The sequence below is a fragment of the Leptosomus discolor genome, chromosome 6 (assembly GCF_034619465.1).
Source record: "Leptosomus discolor isolate bLepDis1 chromosome 6, bLepDis1.hap2, whole genome shotgun sequence".
Lineage (NCBI taxonomy): Eukaryota > Metazoa > Chordata > Aves > Leptosomiformes > Leptosomidae > Leptosomus > Leptosomus discolor.
In genome coordinates this window covers 11514795-11538465 of record NC_141396.1, presented here as the reverse complement: position 1 = coordinate 11538465, position 23671 = coordinate 11514795, and the positions used below count along the sequence as shown (strand labels likewise).

The following is a 23671-nucleotide window of genomic DNA, read 5'->3' as shown; positions in this document are numbered from 1 at the left end:
GTTGTTGCTTGCTGCTGCTAGCATACGGCCGTGGTCCTTTACAACAGAGTTGTCCAGAACACAGTAACTGGAGGCAGTAGGATTTTTTGGTATTACAGGGTTTGTAGCACACGCTTTGTGATACTGCAGCAGTAATGAACCAGGGTGAAGGACTGGAAGCCACCTCCTGGGGGAGGTTCTCTTTTGAGCTTTGTTACTAAACAGCTTGATTTGCAGCTGAGGTAAAGTGGCTTGTCCTTCTTACTGTCCTTAAATAGATTTCCTTTACTTTTTTTCTTTAATGTGAATGAATATATTGAGCAAAGTGTGCTCCTTTGTCTTCTCTGAGCACATATTTGTACTTGAAGGCAAGCATACATAGCATAACTGTGCAATTAAAAATAGTCGCTTGAGCTTTGCTAAAAAATTATTATATTTCTAGTACTTACTGATGGCTTAAGTATGTGAAATACTATTTAGTTGCTTTTGGTTACAAGCTTTATGAACTTGGAAGCTGGAATGCCAGGACAGTGACACAGGTCCTGTGGAGGTTTTAAGGATATTTTAACATAGCTCAGGTGGCTGGGGAAACAAGGTACTCATCTGAGATACAAGCTTCCTTCACTGCTGAGTGCTGCATAACAAAGGAAAGTTGATTCTAGGCTAAAAGGAGACATGAAATTATAGTTGCTATTGATTGACCATGTATTTTCTTCCACAAGGATGCATTCAAAAACCTCTCCAGAGTATTCAGAATCGTGAAGTTCTTGGGCATGTCGTATGTTTTGAACTGAAACATGAAGCAAAGCTACTTTCTATGATGCGTGATGATTTTGTAAAAATGTAAATGCGGCTCTATAGGTTTTGGATGTCTGTTAACTTACAGTCTGCATATAGGCTGCATTGTAGTCATTGAGGGGGGAAAATTCAAGATACTTTATAAAGATATGTTATCCTACTCTCATGAGAAATTCTTTCATAATTTTGCTTGTCTTGAAGCATAATATATTATTTCTTCTGAGCTTTCAGTTGACTTTTTGATAGGTTTATTTTAAAAATCCTCTTGTTTGCATATTCAAAGCACATGAAGCTGGTGACAGGTTCTGCTCCACGTTGAAGGCAGAGACCTGCAGTTCAGAGCTGGTCAGAAGGGAGATCTTGAGGCGAAGCGTTCGTGTTACAGTGGCATATTAGATTTCACTGTAGATCGAATTGAGGCTTTTCTGTGCTGAAAGAATGAGCCTGTACAGGTTGATTTGAAGAGGCAGGCACTTATAATTTTAGCAGGTTTTTATTGACTGATTGGGCATGGAGCGGAGAGAGAGAATAGTCATGCAGATGACCAGACTGTTATGCTAAGAACTAGCTACGATGTAAGACGGTGACTCAAATGTAGTACTGAAAGCAGTATTATGTTTAAGAATTGTAATTTTTCTTTCCTTATGTGTACTAATTAGTATAGCTTTTCTACCACAGTGACTCTTCTGAGCAATATGTGTAGTATTTTTGTTTTAGCACTGGGTTTTTCATTGACATTTGGAGAGAAAGACAAATGATTAACTTAAGTTAGTGAGCGCAGTCTTGATGTAGAAACATTCAACGTTTAACTGGAAGTTAAGTTTTACGTTTGTACTAACTTTGACTTCTCTTCTCTCTATGTTACAGAAATACTAATACAGAGCATTTGACCTTCTAATCTCTACAGCTGAATCTCCTGATACCAGGATTAGAAAAGAGTGCCTTCGGAACCAATATGTAGCAAATGGGTATCACACCTCCGAAGCTCCTTCCTTGGTTCAGCGCTTGCATGTTTTAAGGATCCTTGTTGCCTCAGCAGTGAATTGTTCTTGTGAACTTCAGAAACAGATTTCATGTGGTGCTTGCTAAACATTGAGTCACCATGAGTAGTAATCTAGGAAAAGAAAAGGACTGCAAAGAGAAGGATCCAAAAGTCCCATCATCGAAAGAAAGGGAGAAGGAGGCCAAAGCCTCTGGAGGATTTGGGAAAGACAGCAAAGAAAAGGAGCCTAAGACCAAAGGGAAAGATGCCAAAGATGGAAAGAAAGACTCCAGTAGCACACAGCCTGGGGTAGCTTTTTCAGTGGACAATACGATAAAAAGACCTAATCCAGCCACAGGTACCCGCAAAAAATCCAGCAATGCTGAAGTGATCAAAGAGCTAAATAAATGCCGGGAAGAGAATTCAATGCGCTTGGACTTGTCCAAGAGGTCTATACACATGCTTCCATCAGCTGTCAAAGAGCTAACGCAGTTAACGGAACTTTATTTATACAGTAACAAACTGCAGTCCCTACCGGCAGAGGTGGGCTGTCTTGTGAACCTGATGACACTGGCCCTGAGTGAAAACTCACTCACCAGTTTGCCCGACTCTCTTGATAACTTGAAGAAACTGCGCATGCTTGACCTGCGGCATAACAAACTTAGAGAAATCCCTTCGGTGGTGTATAGGCTGAACTCTCTCGCCACTCTTTACCTACGCTTTAATCGTATAACTACTGTGGAAAAGGATATCAAAAACTTGTCAAAACTCACCATGCTTAGCATACGGGAGAACAAAATCAAGCAACTACCTGCTGAAATTGGTAAGCGATTCCACTGATTGAAAGCTTAATTCTATGCTTATGTTCGTTTTGCAATTCAGTTAGGTATATGTAAACTGACACTTCTCCGGGTGCCCTTCTCCGTTTGAAACTTCATAGAATTGAGCTCATGATCATACTGTTGCAATGTTCGCTTTTGTTGAGAGTAATCAATACCTTGGATATATTTTTTTTAAAAAAAAGCAGAAGTCCTTTTTCTTAATCTGTCATCTTCAAATTAGATGTATCTTGTTTTTGTCTTTGCCTTGTGCTTTCACATATTGTGTCTTCAGAGCCCAGATGGGTTTTTTTTTAAAAAAAAAGATACAGGGGGATATTTCATTTTAAGATTTCTTTATAAATCATTTATGAACTGTTGCAAGTTATAACCACATTATGGGCCTGTTACAGAGGGGAGTGACCATGGTAATACAAGGCAGAATAGGTAGCTGCGTGCTATTACCATGAGCAAGCTGTTGGATGCCTTAACAGTTAATAATGTAGGTTAATGATTCGTGAAAGCCTCCACCTTTTGTAAGTCATGAATATATTAATACATAAACTCTTAATATAAAGTGACCAAATGTTGTATGCATGGATAATGATTCTTATGACATTTTAATGAATAATACTTGTTTTTCCACAAGTTTGAAAGATGGTGAGGCAGTATGAAAGCGGCTTTTTAATTTAAATAGTTTATTACAAAAAATGTGCTGGAATAGCTGTATATCAGACACTCCTAAGTTGTTCTTAATAGGTTCTGATTGCTGGAAAGCATCTCTTTATCACACTGTTCTCAAGCAATGTTTGAACAATGTATGTGCCTCGTAAAAGGGAGTTTTTATCATCAGTGGGTTTTTTTTTTTTTTCTGTGTATCACCAGTTCGTAAATTGCAAGCATAGCTTAGTCACTTTAGGGGAAGGGGGAACAGAAACTTCATGCAGTTAAGAAACTGCTTTGACTTTCTTCAAACATGGAAAAAACCCCTTGTAAAAGCACTTGTAACACTGTGAGTACTAACTCCTGTGCCCTGTTTTTAAAAGCTGATGTGGGACAGTCTGTTTTTAATCAAGCCAGTGTGTGAGTATGTGAAGTGTTACTGAAGATGGCCCCTATGCTCACTAATTTTGCAAAGCACGGGAGGTGCTCTTGTTTGGATCCCTAATAGATCGTTTTCAAACCAGCAATGTTTGCATCTTTCTCATGGACCTTGAGAGGAAAGATACATAAGGTAACACGTTTTTGATGGCAGGAACTTCTGGGCACTTTTGAAACTGCTAATCATGTTACCAGCAATGTCTGGTCCAGAGAGCTTCTGCATATGATAACAGGGGTAAAGAAATGTAATGAAGCTGTCAGCGCAACGTTGGTCTACAACATCTTTGGCTCCCTGTAGCAGCTGTTGGAATGGATTCTACTATAGCTACAGAAATCTTTTTTTTTGCTAGGCAAAAACTAAATGGTTAATGGGGTATGTGTTCTGATCAGCATGATTTTTGAGTTGGCACGAGCATCTCTGCAATCCTGGGAATTTCCCCTGGGAGAACTAAGGAAGTATAATTTTGACCTATTTTGATGCTTCAGTTTAAGTCCAACAGCCTCTTTGAATCTGTTACTAATCAAAGAATCGTACTGGAAACTATGGGGCTGATGTTTGCAAAAACAACCCCAACATACTGCATGTTTCTCCATATGTTCAAGGAAATTGTGGCAAATTTAGCTGGTTGAGCTGTATTACACAGTTGTCAGTACTTCACCTGCTTCTGTCTGTGGCTCCATTATTAAACATGATCTAGTGAAGAGTGAGCTTCCGAGGTTCAGCTGGGCATAGTACTGCATAAATTTAAATTAATACTGGTGTGTGAAGAAAAAACTTTTGTGAGATGTTGCATTCTGGTGCTTGGTGTTGCCCTTTAGAAACTCTTTGTATGTGTGTTTGATACTGCAGACATTATTGTTGCTGCTGGAACCTCTTTGTTTCTTAACCCATTCAAACAAAATAGTTAGGTTTACATTGAAGTATGTAATTTCTGCATGTGTTTGTTTACATAGTCTTGAAAGGGATCATGTGTAACAGTTTCATGCAGAAATTTAGTAGATACCTGTATCATTAAGGAATATGTGTGACTTGCTTCTGTCTTCGTTCTTTTGTTCTTGTCTTGATACCATACAGGCAGTATTCCCGGTTCTTTATCAAACCCTAGCTTGAGAACAGTAACTATGTTACCTCTGTCTTTCAATCCAGCAGTTAGTTTGCCTTTATTTGTATTGTGATAATGCCCATGTTCCTTGTTACGGGTCAGCACCTAACTGTGGAAGGCATTTTAGAAGCAGAAATGCAAGATGACTGTCACCCTTATGAAGAATTTTGAAGGGAAATGGCTATATTGAGCAATATGCTTTTTTATTCAAAGTAAATTTCTCTGAGTAGGTTGCCTGCAGTTGAGTCAGTTGAAGAGTAAATTAATTAAAGGATTTCTAAGTTCAAGTAACACAAATAATTTTAACTGCCAAGATACACAGAACAGGCGTTTGAAAACCTTTTTCCTCAAGTAGTAAAAACAGAGAAGATAGTTTCACTTTTGTAATTGGTTTCTACTTGCTCACTTTCATGTATCTTTGTACTAGTACAAAGATGAAGTGTTTGAGTTGGAAACAGCTGAAAAATGAAACTGCTGGCAAATGTATTTCTTACTTTCCAATGGAATTTCTCTGTTTCTTTAAACACTTGTTGTTTCTCTACATTTTACATGTGCACTTTAAGAAACCCTTGCCTCTTAAGTCCCAAAGATTTTAATCCCTTGTATGTTTGTAATAATACAGTTCTTGTATGTACTATATAATACTATATACAAGCAAACACACTGATATTATCAGCTTGTAAATAACATGGAATTTTTTGTTGCCACAAAGCGGGAAGTAAAATGAGGCCATTATCTTTTTATAAAGCAATATCATGTGGAACATTTCAAATTCTTTTTGAAAATACCCAATTGTTCTAAGGCCTAAGGCTGACGTATCTGATGGTAAGCTAGTGTGCTTGTTCGTATTTTAAAAAATTCAAGCTTATGTAACCCACTGACTTGTCCAGTAAGGAAGAGTCTTTCACTACCACTGAACACAAAACACCAGTTCTGTGTAACTATAAAAGTCTTTCCAACTTTAGGACCTTACTGCTTTAAAATAAAGGGTCATCTGATTTGTAAGCAGTCATACCATTTAATTACTTTTTAAATCGAAAGTAGGTCCTGGTGTCTTAAGTGCTCTTGGTATTTGAGACTTTTCTTCCAACACCCAATATGTCTATGACTAGCTGATTTTTGTGCCAGTGATGTTTCACTGTTTCAGATGCAGCAGTTTCCCTCTGTTGCTTACATTTGCTGTCCCACTGTATGTGCTGACAGCAGTCATATCTTCTGCCAGCCATTGCTCAGACCATGATTTTTAGTCTTGCATAAAATGTCCATTCCTTCTGTCATCCCACTATCCATTTTCTGTGTTGTCTTATGTTTGAATACTGAGCATGTTTGGTTAGTTTGACTATACTGTTCTAGGTGAGAGTTTCCCTCTGTGCTGGAGAGAACTCTGTCCGTGTGTCTGGATCATACTGCAACTGTTAGACTTACAATACACACGCTCTTGCGACCACCTGAGACACCTGCAGTCTTTGCCTTCTCTGTTCTTCCTCTCCATAAGAGGTCAACTCTGAGATCCTAGTAGAAACGTACTCTTTTTTTTTTTTTTTTTTTTTTTTACTCTACTAAATTTCATACAGTTTTCATTATTTGATTACCTGTTTCTTCCAATACCTCTAGCTTGCTAAACACCATTGCTTTTTAAGTCATTGCTGAAGACACTGTACAGGGTTGGTCTTGAGGTGATTCTTAAGAGTCCTGGAGAGGTAACCTTGGTTCAAGCTGATATTTTACTTTCAGTCCTGTTACATCCATAGAAGTTGTAGTCAATTCCTCAGGTATCTTGACATCTTCTACCAGTTACTTGTGTCTCCTAGTTATTTTCTGCATGCTACTATATCAGACATCTTTGTGGAGTCTAGGCTGACTAAACTGTTAACTCTTTATGTCAAACTAGTTTAATATTTTACTGATACTATTTCAAATGACTTTTTGTTTGTCTCTGTTTTCTTGCCTTTTGTTAATGTTGCCTGCAAATTCTGTTCATCTGTATAGCGTTTAGATGACTGAGGTTGTTGGAATCTCTGCTTGTTATTTCTCCTATCTTAAATTCTGAATCGTTCCTTTGCAATTCTGTGGTGGTATTCCTTGTTTGATAGGATGACATGTAGAAAGTATACTGCTAGTCATGTGATTTCAAAATAAGTTTCTAGAAATGCTTATCTAGAACATCATCTGCTTGCTATGCAAGCACACAGTATTAGTCCTTGTTAGAAATAGATTCCTTTTAGGGAAACTTGAAACTAACTCTAAAACATTTCTTAAAAGCCTGAGTAAAGGTAAAACATTTAACATAATGTTGTTTGCAAGACACTAGTCGATCAGATTTTAAGTGGTCCTGAAAACTGCTTTAAATCAACTGACCTGTTTTGATGTGTGTTGTCTTGAGGAAAACCTAGAAGAGGTGAACCTACCAGCACTGAGCTGCTGGGAAGTAATCATCTAAAGTTTAGTTCTATTTTGGGCTTTAAACTGTCTTTAGCAGTTAAACACCACAAACTTAAATGAGGTGACTACACTGGGGGAAAAGCTGCTTTGCATTTAAAACAAATGTTTTGGTGAGAAAGAGGAACTGTTGTTATCTATAGTTAGTAAACAGATGTGTGTGTTTCTGGTCTCTTCCCCCCCCACCCCCCATCCCTGGTCATGCAGTACCTCTCATTCCCTTGCTACAGTTCAGTTGCTTTATTATAAGTAGGATGATGACAATAAGATTTTCTGTCTTTTCAATATTCAGAAGGATTCTTAATTTTAAATAGTATTTTACTCGACTGAACTCACTCACTAAACCAAAAAATGTACTATCTGTACTTTGGAAGAACGTAGTCTTTTAGTAACTCGGCAAATTCAGGCTCTAGGTACCTAGCAAATCATTGCTCCTAGTCATTTATTGTACTTCACACTTCTTCAGCAACGTATGTATTGCTGCTTGGTATTGCTTCAAGCTCACGTCTTGATATGCATTGTTGTATTTTCAAATAGAATAGATTTGTTTGAATAAGATCTAAAAATACTTAAAAATCCATTTAGCTGAAAACATATTCCAAGGTTTGGGTTTTCTTAATTTTTAATTTTTTTTTTTTGCATGTTTAGCCAAAAGCTCTGTGCAAGAGTAGCTGAATTAGGGAGAGTTTTCATGAAATGGCTGTGCTGATGTGTAACAGCTTCATGATGCTGAAAGGGACGGTATCCACTCCCCTCCTCACAGCTTCACAGCTGCTCACTCCTCCTGCCTTTCATCTGAGCTGTTCCTTGGTGAGCTGGTTTATCTCACTAAACTAACAGAAAAATATTAATGGTTTTGCTACTTTTATTGTCTATGACTTTAGTGGGTTGGAATCACTGAAGTTTCAGATAAGGCTGGAACTGGTGTAGGAGGAGGAGTGGGAGAGCGTGAACTGGAAGAGGGAGAGCAGTACTGACACATTTGCCCGCACTGAGCTGTTAAATCAGCTTGACTCGCTGCAGCTCACTTGTGAAACCTCACAGGTAGGATGGATCATGTTGTATAAAAGCATATGAAGTGCACTGCAAGTGGTTTGAAGAAGGATGGATTATTGTCTGCAGAGAGTCATTGAAAATGCATCAGATTATGTTTTCAGAATCTCTTTTGCTTCCTTTCACCCCTGCTTTCCATGTCTTGTTCCACAAAACCCTGTGTAGCTTATTGGAGTCCTGGTACCATCAGCTCAGCTCCACCTTCCTGAAGCGATTTTTTTGTTGTGTTTTTATGTATAGTGGTGACAATTCAACGATGCAAGTTTCTTGATGGCAAAGCTACTCTATGTTGCTCTTTGTGAACCTAGTCTTTCCTATAAATTGCATCCTACTGAACACTGGTGGTAAATTTTCAGAGTGCATCTTGCCCAGTGTCCTGCTTCTGACTCTAAGCAAACGTCTGCATAAAAATAGGGTAAGTGTATATATGAGGCTTAACCTGACTCCTTTCCCAGATCCGGCTATTTTCATATCAGCGATTTCCTGAGTAGGGTGCAACTTGTCTCTGTAGTAATTCTCAGTAGACTCCTCTTCCAAGGGCTTGACCATTTTTTTCCTTTAAACATGTAAACGCTTTGCATCCTTAGCAAGGTCCACAAGTTTGTATTTAACATTGTTCTTGACTAGAAGGTCACGGTTATGCATATGTTGAATATATACCAAGTGCAAAAGCAGAATTTACCTGTTCATTTGGCTGTCGGATCTCTGCTGGCGTCCATGAAATAAAACCTTCATGGAAATGCTTCCATGTGGAAGCTTTGCCAAAACACAATCTGGAGGGATAATTGTGGAAATGAGTTCACAAGGTGGACTCCAGCTTCATCACCATATCTGGTAAATTGTCTGTTCCACTGAGATCAAGAAGTTGAAAATTAGAATGGAAGAATGCGAACGTTTTGGTGAGTCAGACAGTCAGCACGAGAAGGATGAAAACCAGAGGAACTGTCTTGGGATAAGGCCAAGCAAATGATTGAATTTGCAGGCTGTTACTTAAGCAAGCCTTTTGCATTTCTTGTATTGAGAGTTTTATTGCATTCCTCCATGTTGTGTTGATGGAATTGTTTTGCACAATCAAGTTGATAATATTTTCTTTGCAAAGACAGGGTTGCATCTCACGCCGGTTTTGGATATTTCTGTCTTCTTAGCATACACAGCTCAAATAAAAATAATATTGTCAACACGGTTGAAATTACATTTGCATAGTTTCTGTAAGTTTCTTAAGACTCCAAATATTGTGTTTTCAGTCTGTGAATGCAACTCTTATTCTATGGAGGATCTGGTCAGGGCTGTTCTGCAAGAGGAATATTTTTAGACTGTAATTCAGGGAATCTGCCTACACCAGATTTGGAATGTCTCTGAGACTCTCTTCTGTTCTTCCCTTCCCCCATCTACCCAATATTTAGATTGTTTGTGGTTTCTTCACTACTTTGAAACTCTTTTTCATAACACTTGCACCTGTTTGGTTTTCAGTAGCATAGACAGCGAACCAGATGTATGCAGCTGCATTACTTCATGTCTACTCACTCCATGCTGAATATAGTGCCTCCTTATTAAATGACTTGTTAGCTGTAAAGCTTTTCAGTGATGCTCTGAGTTTCATTTCCCCCCCTTTTTTTTAGCAGACCTGACAATATAGAGAAGTATTTCTTTACATTATTTGTATTCAAGATCCCCTTCTTCTGTTTCAGCAGTTTGAAGGAAACCAGTTGTGTTTCTGGGCTTAGTTGGCATGCTAATGTCTGCAAACACAGTGGTTGAGAATATTTTTATATTTTTGTATTCTAGTGTGATAAAAGCATGAAGTTGTGAACAGAAGTGGAATAAATATAGGCAATGATACTTGTGTGCTGCTCCCTAGAAGTCAGAGAAAATGACTGCTTGTTTGATCCAGTTCTGGTTGCTTTCTTGGGCTGCAGGAAGAGTGAAGAACTTGATTTTGTCTGGCTTCAGCTTTGGTGTCTGGGTTCTCATTCCTGTGAAGGCTCTTACGGGGACGCAGTTTTGTCTTGTTACCTAGTCAAATTCCTCCTGATTACATTTTCTTCAGACTGGCTTTAGGATAATGATTAAGTAGTCCTGCCTTTTTGATCTACTTGCAGAGCTTATTGGGATGATGCCCCAAGTGTAATTCCAGTAAATACTGACAGCTTGTCAGCTTGTTAGAAGTCCAGCACTTTTTTTTTTTTAATATCAGTACTGCAATTATTTTAACTGTTTGAATACTTTGTTAAGCACTGAACAGAGGGAAAATCACTTCCCTCAGGCTGCCCTTGCTGCTGCAACCTGGTAGGTGGTTAGCCTTCATTGTTTGCGTGTGAGCACACTTGTTCCACACTCAAAATGGACAGGATCCAAGATGTGGCCCCAGGTTCAGCTTCACCAGGGCTCCCAGGTCCTTCCCTGCAGAGCTGTTTCCTCACTGGCTGGCACGAGGCTGTACTGCTTTACAGGCTTATTCGGTGCTAGGTGCAAGACTTCGCCTTTGTCTTGGCACTTCATGAGGTTCTTGTTGGTTTATTCTACTGCTCAGCTCAAATCCTGCCTTGAGCCCTTGCTAAGACAATTTGTTCTACATTTCACGTGCTTAAAATGTTGTTTGAACATGTTTTTAATTTTATTTGTATTTGTTACTTTCAGTTATAAAGAATAAATGCGAAGTGTTTTGCTGTTGTGTCTTGTTGAAGCTTGTTTTAGACCAGATTTTGAGTCTTTCTTTTCAGTTGAGCTTAGATTCTGTGTTTTTAACTAGGTCCTGTTGCACATTTTACAAATTCAAAATATTTTACCGTGCTTATTTTTTACTTATATAAATATTTTATCATTGGTGCATAAGTCACTTGTGACCATATTGAAACTGCATTCTTTCTACTCAGTAACTCTTCTGTGTAAGTTGTAATTGTGCAGTAATAATTCAAAATAGCTCTGACAGCTTAACTGTTCTTCTGGGCAGTTGGCAATGCACAGAAGAAAGTTCAGGCTGTTACAGTAATGTACTCAAATCTCATAGAGAGGGAAAAGACTCTGAAACTGTAAAATTTTTTTTTTTTTTTTCTAAAATTAGGACACTTCTCCCAAAGAGTTTTATAGACAGAGTAAAAATTCTTTTGACCCCCCCCCCCCAGCGGAGAACCTACTGAGAGATGAATAGCTACCAAAGTTATTGGAACTAATTGTAGCTTGTTCCCAGCATTGCTGATTTTGGATAATTACTCTTTACAGATTAGCTTAGAACCAGTCTTCTGACACAGCAGCCTGAAGTCCCACTAATATTTGTGTTCTCCTCTTCCTTGTACTTTCTGTAAGAGTCTTGATCCTCTTGCTGTGTCATCTGGTCCAGGATTTGTCATGTTGTGAAGGATTTAATAATTTTCAATCTGCTTAAGCATGGGCAGGCACAGAGTTAATCCAGTGGAAAACAGGCTATATTACAAACTGTTTGCCATCCCAGAGTGTTGCCCACTGGGTGAATTAATGGTAGGTGACACTGAAGCCTCTTTGCTATAGATATATACCCTCTCCCTACATGACTGTTAATTTGTGTGTACTTTTACATTTTTTTTAATGAAGCTGTATTGTTTTTTTTTTTTTTAAATGGCCAAGAAGAATTTTCAGTTATGTGAGTCAGGGCATGTTACTTGGTCCTCTTGTCATAACAGGCTTTCAAGGTTGGCCATGTAATGGGACTGTAATTCTGCCTCATTATGCAAAAAACATTAGTTATTTCATAATGCTGGGGGTTTTCAGCAGGTATATTTAGCCTTGTCATACTATAGCATTTAGTCTCCGTGCCTGTGAGAACAACAGTGAGGTGATTGCTCACCCCACCTTTTTTAAGCATTGTTGACATGTATACTTAGCTGTGTTTTTAACAATGTCTTTAACTGAAAGGCGGTTGGGAGTCTTCACAACTTATTTTATTTGAAAAATGCATGTGAATCATCTGAAATTTTTATCCTGTAGAACCTTTTAAATCATAGAATGGTTTGGGGTGGAAAGGACCTCAAAGATCACCTAGTTCCAACCCCCCTGCCATGGGCAGGGACACCTCTCGCTAGACCAGGTTGCTCCAAGCCCCATCCAGCCTGGCCTTGAGCACTGCCAGGGAGGGGGCAGCCACGGCTTCTCTGGGCAACTTGTTCCAGTGCCTCACCCTCGCAGTGAAGAATTTCTTCCTTACATCTAATCTAAATATGCCCTCTTTCAGTTTAAAGGCATTACCCCTTGTGCCATCACTACATGCCCTTGTAAAAAGTCCCTCTCCAGTTTTCTTATACGCCCATATAAGTTTTTAAAAACTACATAATAGGGTGTAACAAACTGTTTTGTGAAGATTATTTATAGAGAAACTGCTTTATGTATTTCATATGGGCATTACTTCTACTTCAAAATCTTTTGTTGTCAAGCCAGCTAGTACATGCAATTTCTGTCTGCTTTCTTGGCAGATTTTGAGCTTCAAGTGCCTTTTTTTTTTTTTTTTTTTTTTTTCCCCCCTTGCAATTACGGTGCAATATAATATGACACAAAAAAAAAAAGAGAGGGGAAAAAAACCCCAACCCAGCCACAAGCCCCAGCACCTTCCTAGTTTGTCTTCTAGTTCCTGAGGATGCTTGTCCCTTCAATGCAGTTGCAAGTAGTCCATAGAGATTTTTCTTATTCACCACTGTGAGCTTAAGATTTATCTATTTTGGCCATTACTTGTGGAGAAAAGAGTTAGTTCATTTTATCTGTGATTAGTGTTTCCCTAAAGTAGTGTTTGCCTTACTGTGGTGATTTCGGGTGTTTGAACGGTCCTTTGGTGAAGTGATGCTGGAGTTGTCCATGTGGTGAACAGGAATAGTTTTTTCTTTATTAAGCTGCTTTCCGGGTGAGGCTGATTTTGAGCTGCAGCGCATTTGTAGCTGGTGTATTTCAGTTAAATTAAGCTATGAATGTGTTTCAGCAAAGTTTCTGTCGTACACCAGAAAAGAGCAAATGTTGCTTCTTTTAATGTGAGTAAGATCATGAGCTCCTCACTCATCAGCCATTTTTCTTTTTGTACCTGAGCAAATCTTTCTTTTAGGAAAACTTTCTTTTTGATTTTGACATATGCTTCTTAACCTGGCCAAGCAAAAATGCCAGATTTCAGTTGTATGTTGGTGAAACTTATTTTCACCTTTTTTTTTTTTTTTTTTTGGAGAAGCATTTCCTTCAGTACAGTTGCCACTGTTCAGACAGTAAGAAGGACACTTTTAATAACTGAAACAAGCTGGCTTTACATCGGCTTCTAGGAAGAGCATTGTGCAGATGGCCTTAAGTTTGGCCTCTTTGTTCTTGTAGATCATTATTTGTTGTATTGATTGTTTATGCCATGTGTTTATCCTGGCATTATTTTTGAAAGAGCTGCTGTTGTGCAGCAGTGCAGTGCACAGTGTGTCCATTCACGGGGTAAATCACTGCTGTCAGTCAGCCAATGAAAGAGCTACCCCTCTTCTTTGGCTGCTGGCCTGGTGGCAGCACATTCTCCGTGCCCAAAGTGGTTCTGGTTCCATGGACTGGGATGTTTTCAGTAACATTGGTCATGTTAACTGCAGTGTTGCTGGTACTCAGACCTCCACGCACGCAGAACAGAGAGCCTCTCACCCAGGAGAACAGTTAGAAATAGAGTTTAAGGAGGAGGCAGGGCAGATGGTGCTGGTCAGCCACAGAGCTGGACCCTTTTATTTCCTTATCCCTCTATTCTCCCACACTTGTTGTTCCTAAACCACATTGATTCCTGTCTTTCCCCTTCCCTAAAGATCCCACAGCAACTCTTCCCATGCCAAGTTGCTCTTGCACCTCATGGTAGGTGTTCAAGCCCCATATGCAGTAACAGCCCGCGGTCTGAGAGGTGCTCTGGAGAGCCTTTCCACTTACTCATTGTGATGGGTTTGGAGAGCTGATGGCTTTCTTGGGACAGCCAGTATTTGGATTCTCCCACCCTCTGCTGGTCCTCTGTGTGCCTTTGCACGTGAACATGAGCCTCTACTGCATCACTTAAAACATTTTCCACCTTGTTAAGCATACTGGATCTAAAAATTTTTTCCACATGTCATGGAGAACAACAGGAGAAATGTACCTTGAGTGCTTTTTGTTGACTTGCACACTGTGTTGTGCCTCAGCAATCCAAGTTAAAGTATTGAAAGAATTTCAGTGCCAACAGCGCTTCCCCTCCCCTCTCCTTCTGCCCTTAGAGGGGGAAAAAGAATATTTTGGTGAGAAGCTGTCAAACCATAAGTAGTAGTATGTTCAAGAGCAAGATTTCTTACTAAGCAATGTTAACTAAAAGCTAAATATTATAATACCTCTTGAAATTGCTTTCCTTAAGTCACTGTACTTCATGATAGAGCTTTAACTTTTGCCTGATTTCTGCTCTAAAGTCTAGAATTTGCTAGGCAGTCCTCAATCCATTTTAGCATTCAAAATTTTTATTAAATGTTTACCAGTGTCACTTTATAAAGTAATGACTACATTTTTAATATAATGATATTAAGTATGGCTATTCAAATTAAACCAAAGTGTTAGCTTTCCCTTAATTGAGTAAATAAACATGGGCATCTCTTTTTTTCTTTTTTTTCCCTCCCCAGAATTAGCTAGTGAGATGTTTGTTTCAAACATGTAGCTTGCTGTTGTCAAAGTTTTCAGCAGGTGCAAAAATGAAGTGCAGCAAATGTTGCTGCAAAAACCCAAGTCTTTCTTCGACTTCAGCAGATGTAGAGTGGGAAGAGTCAAGTAAATGAGAAATCAGTGTGATGAAATGAAATTTATGCCACATTTCAAATTTGACATCATTGGTTTAGGTCTGAAGTGAAAACAAATGAAAACAGCAATCATGAAATGAAAACTACTGCCCCAAAGTGTATGAAGGTTCTTGAGTTATCTTAGTAAAGATTTGTGGGGTTCTTGTTTGTTTGTTTAAAGGGAGGGATTTTTAAGTCTTCCTTAAGCTTTTCCTCCTTCTATTGCCTTCTACACTTTGCCCACTTGTTTTCACGAATAACAAAAAGGTGCTCCTACCACAGAACATTAACTCTTGCTCAATTTTTTCTTAAATTTGCTTTCTTCTGCATATTAGTGGCATTGAGGCATGTGGTTTATGCAGTGCGGGATACAGTGTGTTTGACTATTGACTCTCGTTGACTGGAATAGACTTGATTGCTGACTTAAGAGAGGGGACAAACAGTGATGGAGGAGCTGCTTAAGCGCCACCTTTACCTTTCCATCTCCCTAGTTTCTAGAAAAATATCCCAATTTGGGTTAATAAATGCAGGAAATAAGATTGGTTATATGTTAACAGTTAAGAAAAATGGAGCTGTTTGGGTTAGCTTTTTTTTTTTTTGCTGGCCTTTCACAACTGTATCATGATTACATGACACCTGCAACTCAATACAGAGTATGAATTTGTAAATATTTTATGATTTATTAAATCACCATTTATGATTATCTGCTGATCTAATGGGTAGACATTCTGCATGTCGCAACTTGCTCAAGCTCGTCCTGCAGGCCTGTGGGAAAATCCTTAAAGGATCATATCAAAGACACAACACTGAAGCTTAAAAATAGACATTTGCTACTCTTCCAAATTTGCTACTCTTCCAAATTTGCTACTCTTCCAAATTTGCTACTCACTGATTCATGCTCTTATACACAAATACAGTGACCTCATCTTTACTGGATAGAGTTGAAGCTGTTCAAATAATTTGCATTAATTTCACCTCCATCAGATGCAGAAAATGTGAATGCATACACCTGTATTCATGCACACACATTATTTTTCTTTTCAAACCCAACGAGCTGTTGCTCAGAACACAGTATATTTGTCATTAAAGTAGGTGAAACTACTGTACATAGAGAGTTGGGCCTAGATGTACTTTTACATTAAAGTGTAAATGTCAGGAATGAAGCAGTTCACTGTAAAGTAGATCTAAACTCTAAGCAAGTCCAATCTTTTTTAAGGCTTAACAGACAAGCCTTTTCTTTCAAACTTTTATTTGCTATAGCTCTGCTTGCATAGATGAAATATAACAATCTGTGTAAACAGACTTACAGTTTACTTACCTTACATTGCCTTTTTTGTGATGATTAAAAATAGCACTCAGGGCTTTGGGTGAATTATATAGGTTGTCAGCCAAATAATTTTGATGTCTCTTAATTGATAATTTTGTGCCTGGAAGTAATTCATGGTATAAAAACAGATCTCAATTTCTCAAAATTGAATACAATCCATGTACTCCGCTATGTTTTAAACTTCTGCTCAGCCTGAAAAAAGTGTGAGGTATGGGTTTTGTACTCTCACTCAGCAGCTTGAACTGTCACAAGAAAATCAATAAATAAGTAAGATTTCCTCAAAGAATCTATAAAAGCTTTATCTGAGTTTTTAAAAATTGTTGATCAGGTTTTAGATCTGACTGATGAAATTATGGTCCAGTAATGACTTATTTTATATGTATAACTTTATGGAAGCAATACCTTTTTTCAGATTGTCCCCAAATCTGTCTGATCCTATTAATCTCTGTGTTGAAGTTGTTGTCCGGAGCTGTACATTAAAGAACTTGATGTTTTGGTTTTCTTGTGTGCTTTTAGGTGAGTTGTGTAACCTCATAACGCTGGATGTAGCGCACAATCAGCTTGAACATCTTCCAGAGGAGATTGGAAGCTGCACGCAGATCACCAACCTTGACTTGCAGCACAATGAGCTCTTGGACCTGCCAGAAACCATAGGTATGTGAAGAGGCCAAAGACGACAAAATAGATTTTCATTAAGAGGAAAAAATCTAAGAATGAGTGTTTAGTTGGTGACTGTAGAATGACTGGTGTTCAGCTCAAGGCAGCTTCACCCTTGAGATCAAAAGCAAGGTGTGCGTGCTACCTTAAATGTAATTACATTAGTAAATCTAGCTGTGCTATAGAGTGCAGCATCATCTAAGAATGAGAGTTATAAGGAAAAAAATCCATCACTTCTAACTCTGATTTAAGGTGTTCTGTGGTTATGAATAAATACCTGCAGCTTGTCTGTCCATTCTGTAATGAAACTGAGCATATAAAGGAATAAAAGACTAAAAGACTCTCAGTTAAAGTGTAATAGTGTGGCAGATAGTTTTATCTAATGTCTTTGGCTAAAGAAAAATAGAACTAAAAAGGTAAATGTTTTAAATGAATTCTGTCTATTTTATGCTTTTCCATAGAATGATTAAAAAACCTTCCAAGTCCACAAAGTCCATGATCTAATGCAATAAAATACAGAGGATTTGCAACTTAGATTGGGAATGAGACAGAAATAAACACTGTCCTGGTCTGTTTCAGAATCTCATATTGGATGAAACAACAAAATATGACTTTTCTTAGTTAAATAAATCAGTTTTAAACAGATGGCAGAGAAAGATGCATGCTGCGATTTAAAAAGACAAAAACAAGGCCATCATGATTTTGAGCTCTTATTTGTCTCCAGAACATACTTGAAGAATTAATGTTATCACTTAAACAATATTTATACTGAACATTTTGTTAATGTACTTTAATGTATAGTAAAAGTGAATGAGTAGAAGAGTGAGGAACCACTTAACAACACTCCAGCTTTTCTTCTATCAGTAAATTGTTAAGTGTGGAGCTACTGTGGCTTTTTATTTAGAAAGTTTGACCTGAACAGAGTTTACATTGATGAAGTATCCACTGGAGCTAAACTTCCTTCCTGGATTGATGATATTTTTAAACTCTGGAGATCCCGTACCGTCTGGAATTTGCATCTAACTTACACAATTCATAAGCACAACCTTTATTTTTGTAGCGATTTTGTAAATGTTTTTGAAAGTTGTTTTAAATGAAATTTATGTGTAATGTATGTGTCATATTTAGGAAACAAGTTCTCTGGATAAACGGCGAATTATGGGAAAAGTTCTCTAAGCAAGTGTGAGATTTCCATTGCTAGGACTTATAGACCACTATTGTTGATTTTTGTGCAGAATGGTAGTATGATTTACTGAATTGTTCAGTGAGTAGCAGCCACAAAAATCTTACTCATAATATGCTGCAAGACTGTGCTTACAGGGAAAGGTGTTTGGGTAGGAGAGGCACAAAGTTACTTAAGCAGTTAAGTAATTTCTGATAAATAGGAAATTGCTGACTATGCAATCAAGATTGTTTGGACTCACCTATTTCTTCAGAAAGTTAGTGTGAGCTTCGGTGGTTTGTACTGAGTCAGGTTCATACCTGGTTGGATTGGATTTCTGCCTATTTTATGTGTTTGGGTTTTTTTTTTCCATTGCATTTTCTTTATAGTTTTTTGAAGTTATTTATTTTTAAATGTATATAGCTGTCTCTTTACATTCTTATCTGAGCTGAATATCAATGCTATATAGCTCAACAAACCACCAAAGAGATGAATAATGGTAAGAGACAGCAGTGCACTGTAGCGTGTTTAACCTTACACTGCTTCAGTTTTTGCTCCACTGGAAAATACTTGTTGTTTGTATTGACCAACATGTAGTAACTGAGCATTTCTTTTTAAAGACTTAAAATCAGAAATCAATACTTGGGCCACGCATAGTTCACAAACAGCCATAATTGAATACTGAAGGGGAAAACTTTGAACTCCATCTTAAATGATAATGATCAACCTACGTTTATACATGTTACAGAAAAGGCAGCCGTAGCCAGTTCAGCAACATTGGCTTTATTTCTTAGTCATTGCAGTTTTGGTTCAACATTAAAGCAAGTTGTGGCTTGATTTTGAGATTACAGCTTGCCTTGTGGTTAGGATTGTTCAGCAAGAGACTGAGTACTCGGAAAAACCCAGGCAGTAAATGGCGCGTGGTGGCCTGGCCGGCGTTGCTCTGCGGGACAGTCCTTCCAGCCTCTCCATCTCTTGCTATGGTTTCTGTCTCTTTCCTGCTCGCTGCTATCTACCTGGTGTTGGGGATAACTGGCTTTGCTTGCAGTATTTGCACGCTGCCAGGTTTCACTATGCTTAATGTGTAAGTGCTGTTAATGTTTCCCCAGTTCAGTCTGGGGTGGGGGTCGTGGACCAGCTACAAAAAAAGACCAAGCACATTTACTCATTATAAATATTTAATGTACTGTGAGCCTATGAGCCTCCTGGTATGGAACAGGCTTTCCATTACTGCCAAGTCTGTCCCCTCCTCCCCTACCGACACCCTTTTGATGGAGGCCTGTTGTTTTTCTTGAGAGGGATGTTTTTGTCAAGCTGCTTTGAAAAACAAACAGCCCCCTTCCTTTCTATTTCACCCTCCCCTCCAAAAAGGACCCCCCTCCAAAAAAACCCACCCCCCATCCCCCCCAAAAAAAGCCACACAAAAAACCAACAACAAAACCCTTGCAAAACTGCTTCTTAAATTCACTGCAGGACTATCTAACCAAGTTTTAGTTTTACCATGGAAAGATTTCTGAATCTGCTAATTAAAAAGAAAAAAGAAAAAACAAAAAGAAAAAAACCCTTGTTTTTTTAACTAAGAGTACTGTACTGAAAAGTGCTGGAGCTGTAAGGGAAGGGATGTTGGAGGGTGACATGCAGGGGAGTGGCAGGGCAGGGATTATGCATCAGCAATGATTACAGAGGTAGCAGAGCCAATATAGCCACTCTGTAAAAGTACAGAGTTCTTGTTTCAACTAACGCTTTATAAGCACACTTTTGTGCAGTAACAAATGTCGATTTTAGATATTAGTTGTCAGGAAGTGACCTAATGTCTTGCTTTATAGATATTGGCTTAATACATTCATATCTGTATTTCTGTTGATTGAAAATTGTAAAGTACTTGGTATATTAGATCACTTCCTGTAAGAAAAATGAGCTTTGTGGAACAGCTTAGCACATTCCAAGAGTCTCAAGTCTAGAATCAAAATCATAGTGGGATCTTAGCTGCTTAGCATTTTAATCGCAGATTTTCCCCCTGCCTCCATGTTGGGTTTTTTTGAGGGGGGGTGGGTGGGGGTGGATTATGATCTACTTTTATTTACACAGTGTCTTATCTCTGTATACTTAGCTGGCACATTAATATTCAAAAGATATATAAAAGAAGGTGGAGAGCATACCGTTTATATTAAAATTAATAATTGGACTTTTGAGGTGGAGAAAAAGCAAGTTTTGGGTGGAGTAAAGTGTTTCTTTGGATTACAAGCTAACTTAGAAAATTCTGTTCTGCAAACATTGTTAGCGTTCCCTCTTTGAACTTTTAATTTTAGCATTCTGTACAAATGTGTTCACAATTTTTTTAAAAGCACAGAAACACTTATTTGAGAAATAAATTCAACAGAAACAGAATTGCAGATTTTAAAAAAGTCAGATTCTTCATCTGCTTTGTAATTTTCTGGTTTTATGTGTTTACATGTGCAGTTTGATTATAGTTAAATGTGCCATATTCATGGACATTTAAGGCAACAGACGTTTTAATAAGAAAAAGAATAGTCACTTGTAAATGTTCCAAAATGATGCTTTAAAAGCACAAAAAATTCCATCACTGGACACACTTTCCAGTGTCTGACATGGCACTGTTCCTAAGAGATGGTTAGGAAAATGAGAGGCATATTCAAAGCCCTGTGCTATACTCCTGCCCTTTGCTGCGACACATTAGCTCAGAACCTGAAATCATAGCTTTCATGAAAGCAAGTATTATGTGGAGTAATTTGCCATTTTTGCTGGCTGAAATTGTGCTACAAACTAGGCTTCTAACCTGTGTAGCCCCAGAGTACCTCTGAGAGCACGGTTGTGCTTTTAAAACACATAGTTGATAAAACATGAAGGATCGTGGCCAGAACGGGGCATGTGTAACTGAAACAGCTCGAGTTACACAAATTGTGGTTGAGAGCTTTAAGTCCCTAGAAGTCCTAGTAAAGGTATTTCTGTAGAAAAGTGGAACTACTTTAAAGTGGTATTTTTGGTTTAGCAGGCTTAGCAAAAACTGGAGGAGTCTTAGTCTGAAACGTCTGACAAATGCACTGGTCCTGATGAGACCCAGCAGAGCACCTGCAGCTTCCTCTGTGCTCAGGGGTGGTGTTCATATGCGACTGGTGGGTTTGATGTTACTAATTACTCGCTGTTTTGGTGGAGCAAAAGGCACAGGCTTCTGCTTCAGCTTTGATGGCAATATTCATATTCTTAAAATTCAAGTGCATGACCTAGTGCTTTGGTCTGTGAGCGTTCAGTGCTGCAAGATCAAGCCCATTTCCATAGGCTCACATTGGGAGATCTGATCAGCGTTCAGTGCTTTGTCTAAGATTTTGTTATTAAACTCTGCTGTTAATGAAACATCTTAAATTAGATTCTGCTAGTATTGGGCAATCTCAATAAGCTCGGCCTTTTCTTTATCTGATGGAAAGCAGTGGCTTCTACTCTTTTATTCACATTTTTGGGTTATTATAAGCCCTTGCTAGTTCTCATGGAGGTCTCATAAAGGGAGTGAAGCTTCTGGTTCTTGTTGGCTTCAATTCTAGACTTGGTAAATGTAAAGCAGTGAAATTGGCTAGAAAACAGTGAGTGTCGGGAGAGGGTAAGTGGGAAGTGACTCCTTGCTGCCTGCTCCAACGGCAGAACAGGAGGGATGAAGCAAAGCTGTGAGTCGTCAACCTCAAACCAGCAAAAAGCAGACTGTACTGCGTGCGATGTCTAGGGAACACTTGGGTGTCAGCGTTCACACAGGTTGCTGTACATGCTAAAAGCTCAGAGGACAATGTGACAATTGTGCAGAAGAAAAATGTATCAGTTGCTTGTAAGTTCAGGAAGTTGCTGAGCTGTACACTGTTGAATCTTCCCCCGGCTCATGGGGAGGTTTCAGGTTGTGTTTTCCCCTTTTCTTAGGTGGTTCTCTTGGTGTCCGCTTGTTGGGTATTTTTTTTTTGCCTCGAGAGAAGATACTAGGTGGATCTCTGGTCTGCATACAATAATTCTCACATTCCTTAATTAGCTAAAATGATAAATGTGTATACGTTTTATATGTTTACTCTGTGTAGTAGGACAAACTTAAAAAATTAAACACATCTATCACTTTGGAAGGGTTGATATTTTTTCTTCATTGCCTGTTAGGTATAAACTGTTCTTATGATGTGATTTACATATATGTAAGTCTTCAATTTCACAGAAAGGTCAATAGTCAATTGAAAAGGAAAATAAGACTAGCACTGAAAAATTAAATAATAAATTTGTGTTATTGTATGAAGTATGAATTGAGTAAAATGCAACCCTTCAATTGATAGCACAAAATAAGTCCCAGCTGTTGCTTTTGACTCTGTTGCAATGTGGGTTTGTATTTTTGTATCACTTTCAGCTAATTATAACTTCCTTTTTTTGTTTTAATAAGTAAATCTCCAATGCAAGTCCAATGTGGTTATATATGTATGTACTGTTTTGCTTTAAAAGTTAGGCTGACTTCTATTTGCTTATAAATTCTGAGTTTATTGGTTTGTGTATTTATGAAAATATTTTTTTACTTTGTTTTTTGGTTGGATATTCTTCTGGTGAGACTAGGGTGGGGACAGTTTATTTTAGCGAATGTACATACCGTCACACGGTAATTAGATGCCGAGACCAGCAGGTACAGTATAACTGCAGCTTAGCATTTTCAGAATGATTTGTATACTGCAGAAAGAAAAAGTCTATAATCTTGTTTTCTGTATGCAAGAAGCAGACACAAGGGAAGAGTGATTCAAAGGAATACATCAGAATCGAGACAAACAGGTCTATTAGTTACATGCATTTTGATGAATGCATGTTAAATGAAGTTATATTTTCATAGCTTAGAGTTTGTGCTCTCTAGCCTTATACAGGTGTTGTATGTGGTGCATGTCAGATACTTGAGCCTCTGTTGCTCAAGTTTTGCTAGCATCTTGTGTGTGTCTTTTGCATACATGCAGTTGGCAATGATTACAGTCTTTAATTGGAGCTGAAAAATAAGTAATGGCTGACATGGTCACGCTTTAGCCTTAATCCTGAAATAGTGGGGGAAAGCCTGTCTTTGATACTATTGGACTGAAAATAGAGAGAGAATCTCTTCGCTCTCTTGAAATGGCATTTAAACCAGTAAGGGTGGTAGAGATTAATTTCAAATTAATTCTAATAGATAACATCTTTATGAGAATTCCTAGCCTTTGTTACAAGTAGGACAAAAAATAATGGACCCTGATGATCCTTGTAATTTGTAAGTCTGAATCTGCATCCTACACTGGCCTCGTATATCAGGACGTATTGGTGGCTGAAAATAAAAAATAAAATACACTAAAAATCACTTTACTGTTAAACCACTAAAATCTGGAGTTCGTAAGTCAAGCTTTGTCTTATGTTCAATTATATCTTTGTATTTGGAAGAGAATAATTACATTTCATGCTTTGGCATTGGTAGTTGGTAGCAATGGTCAGGAGGGATTCTCTTCTCTTCTCT

At 38.2% G+C, this 23671-nt stretch overlaps 1 protein-coding gene across 2 annotated transcripts in view; it reads left to right on the top strand.

Annotated features, from left to right (window-relative positions):
• Positions 1–1879: 1879 nt before the first annotated feature.
• Positions 1880–23671, top strand: part of SHOC2 (SHOC2 leucine rich repeat scaffold protein) — a 37874-nt gene continuing 16082 nt past the window's right edge. The window contains exons 1-2 of one of the 2 annotated variants that reach the window (XM_009954549.2): positions 1880–2582; positions 16872–17009. In XM_009954549.2, the coding sequence (XP_009952851.1) occupies positions 1880–2582; positions 16872–17009 (841 nt within the window). The remainder of the gene's footprint in view (positions 2583–16871; positions 17010–23671) is intronic. The other variant, XM_009954550.2, reaches the window with a different exon arrangement.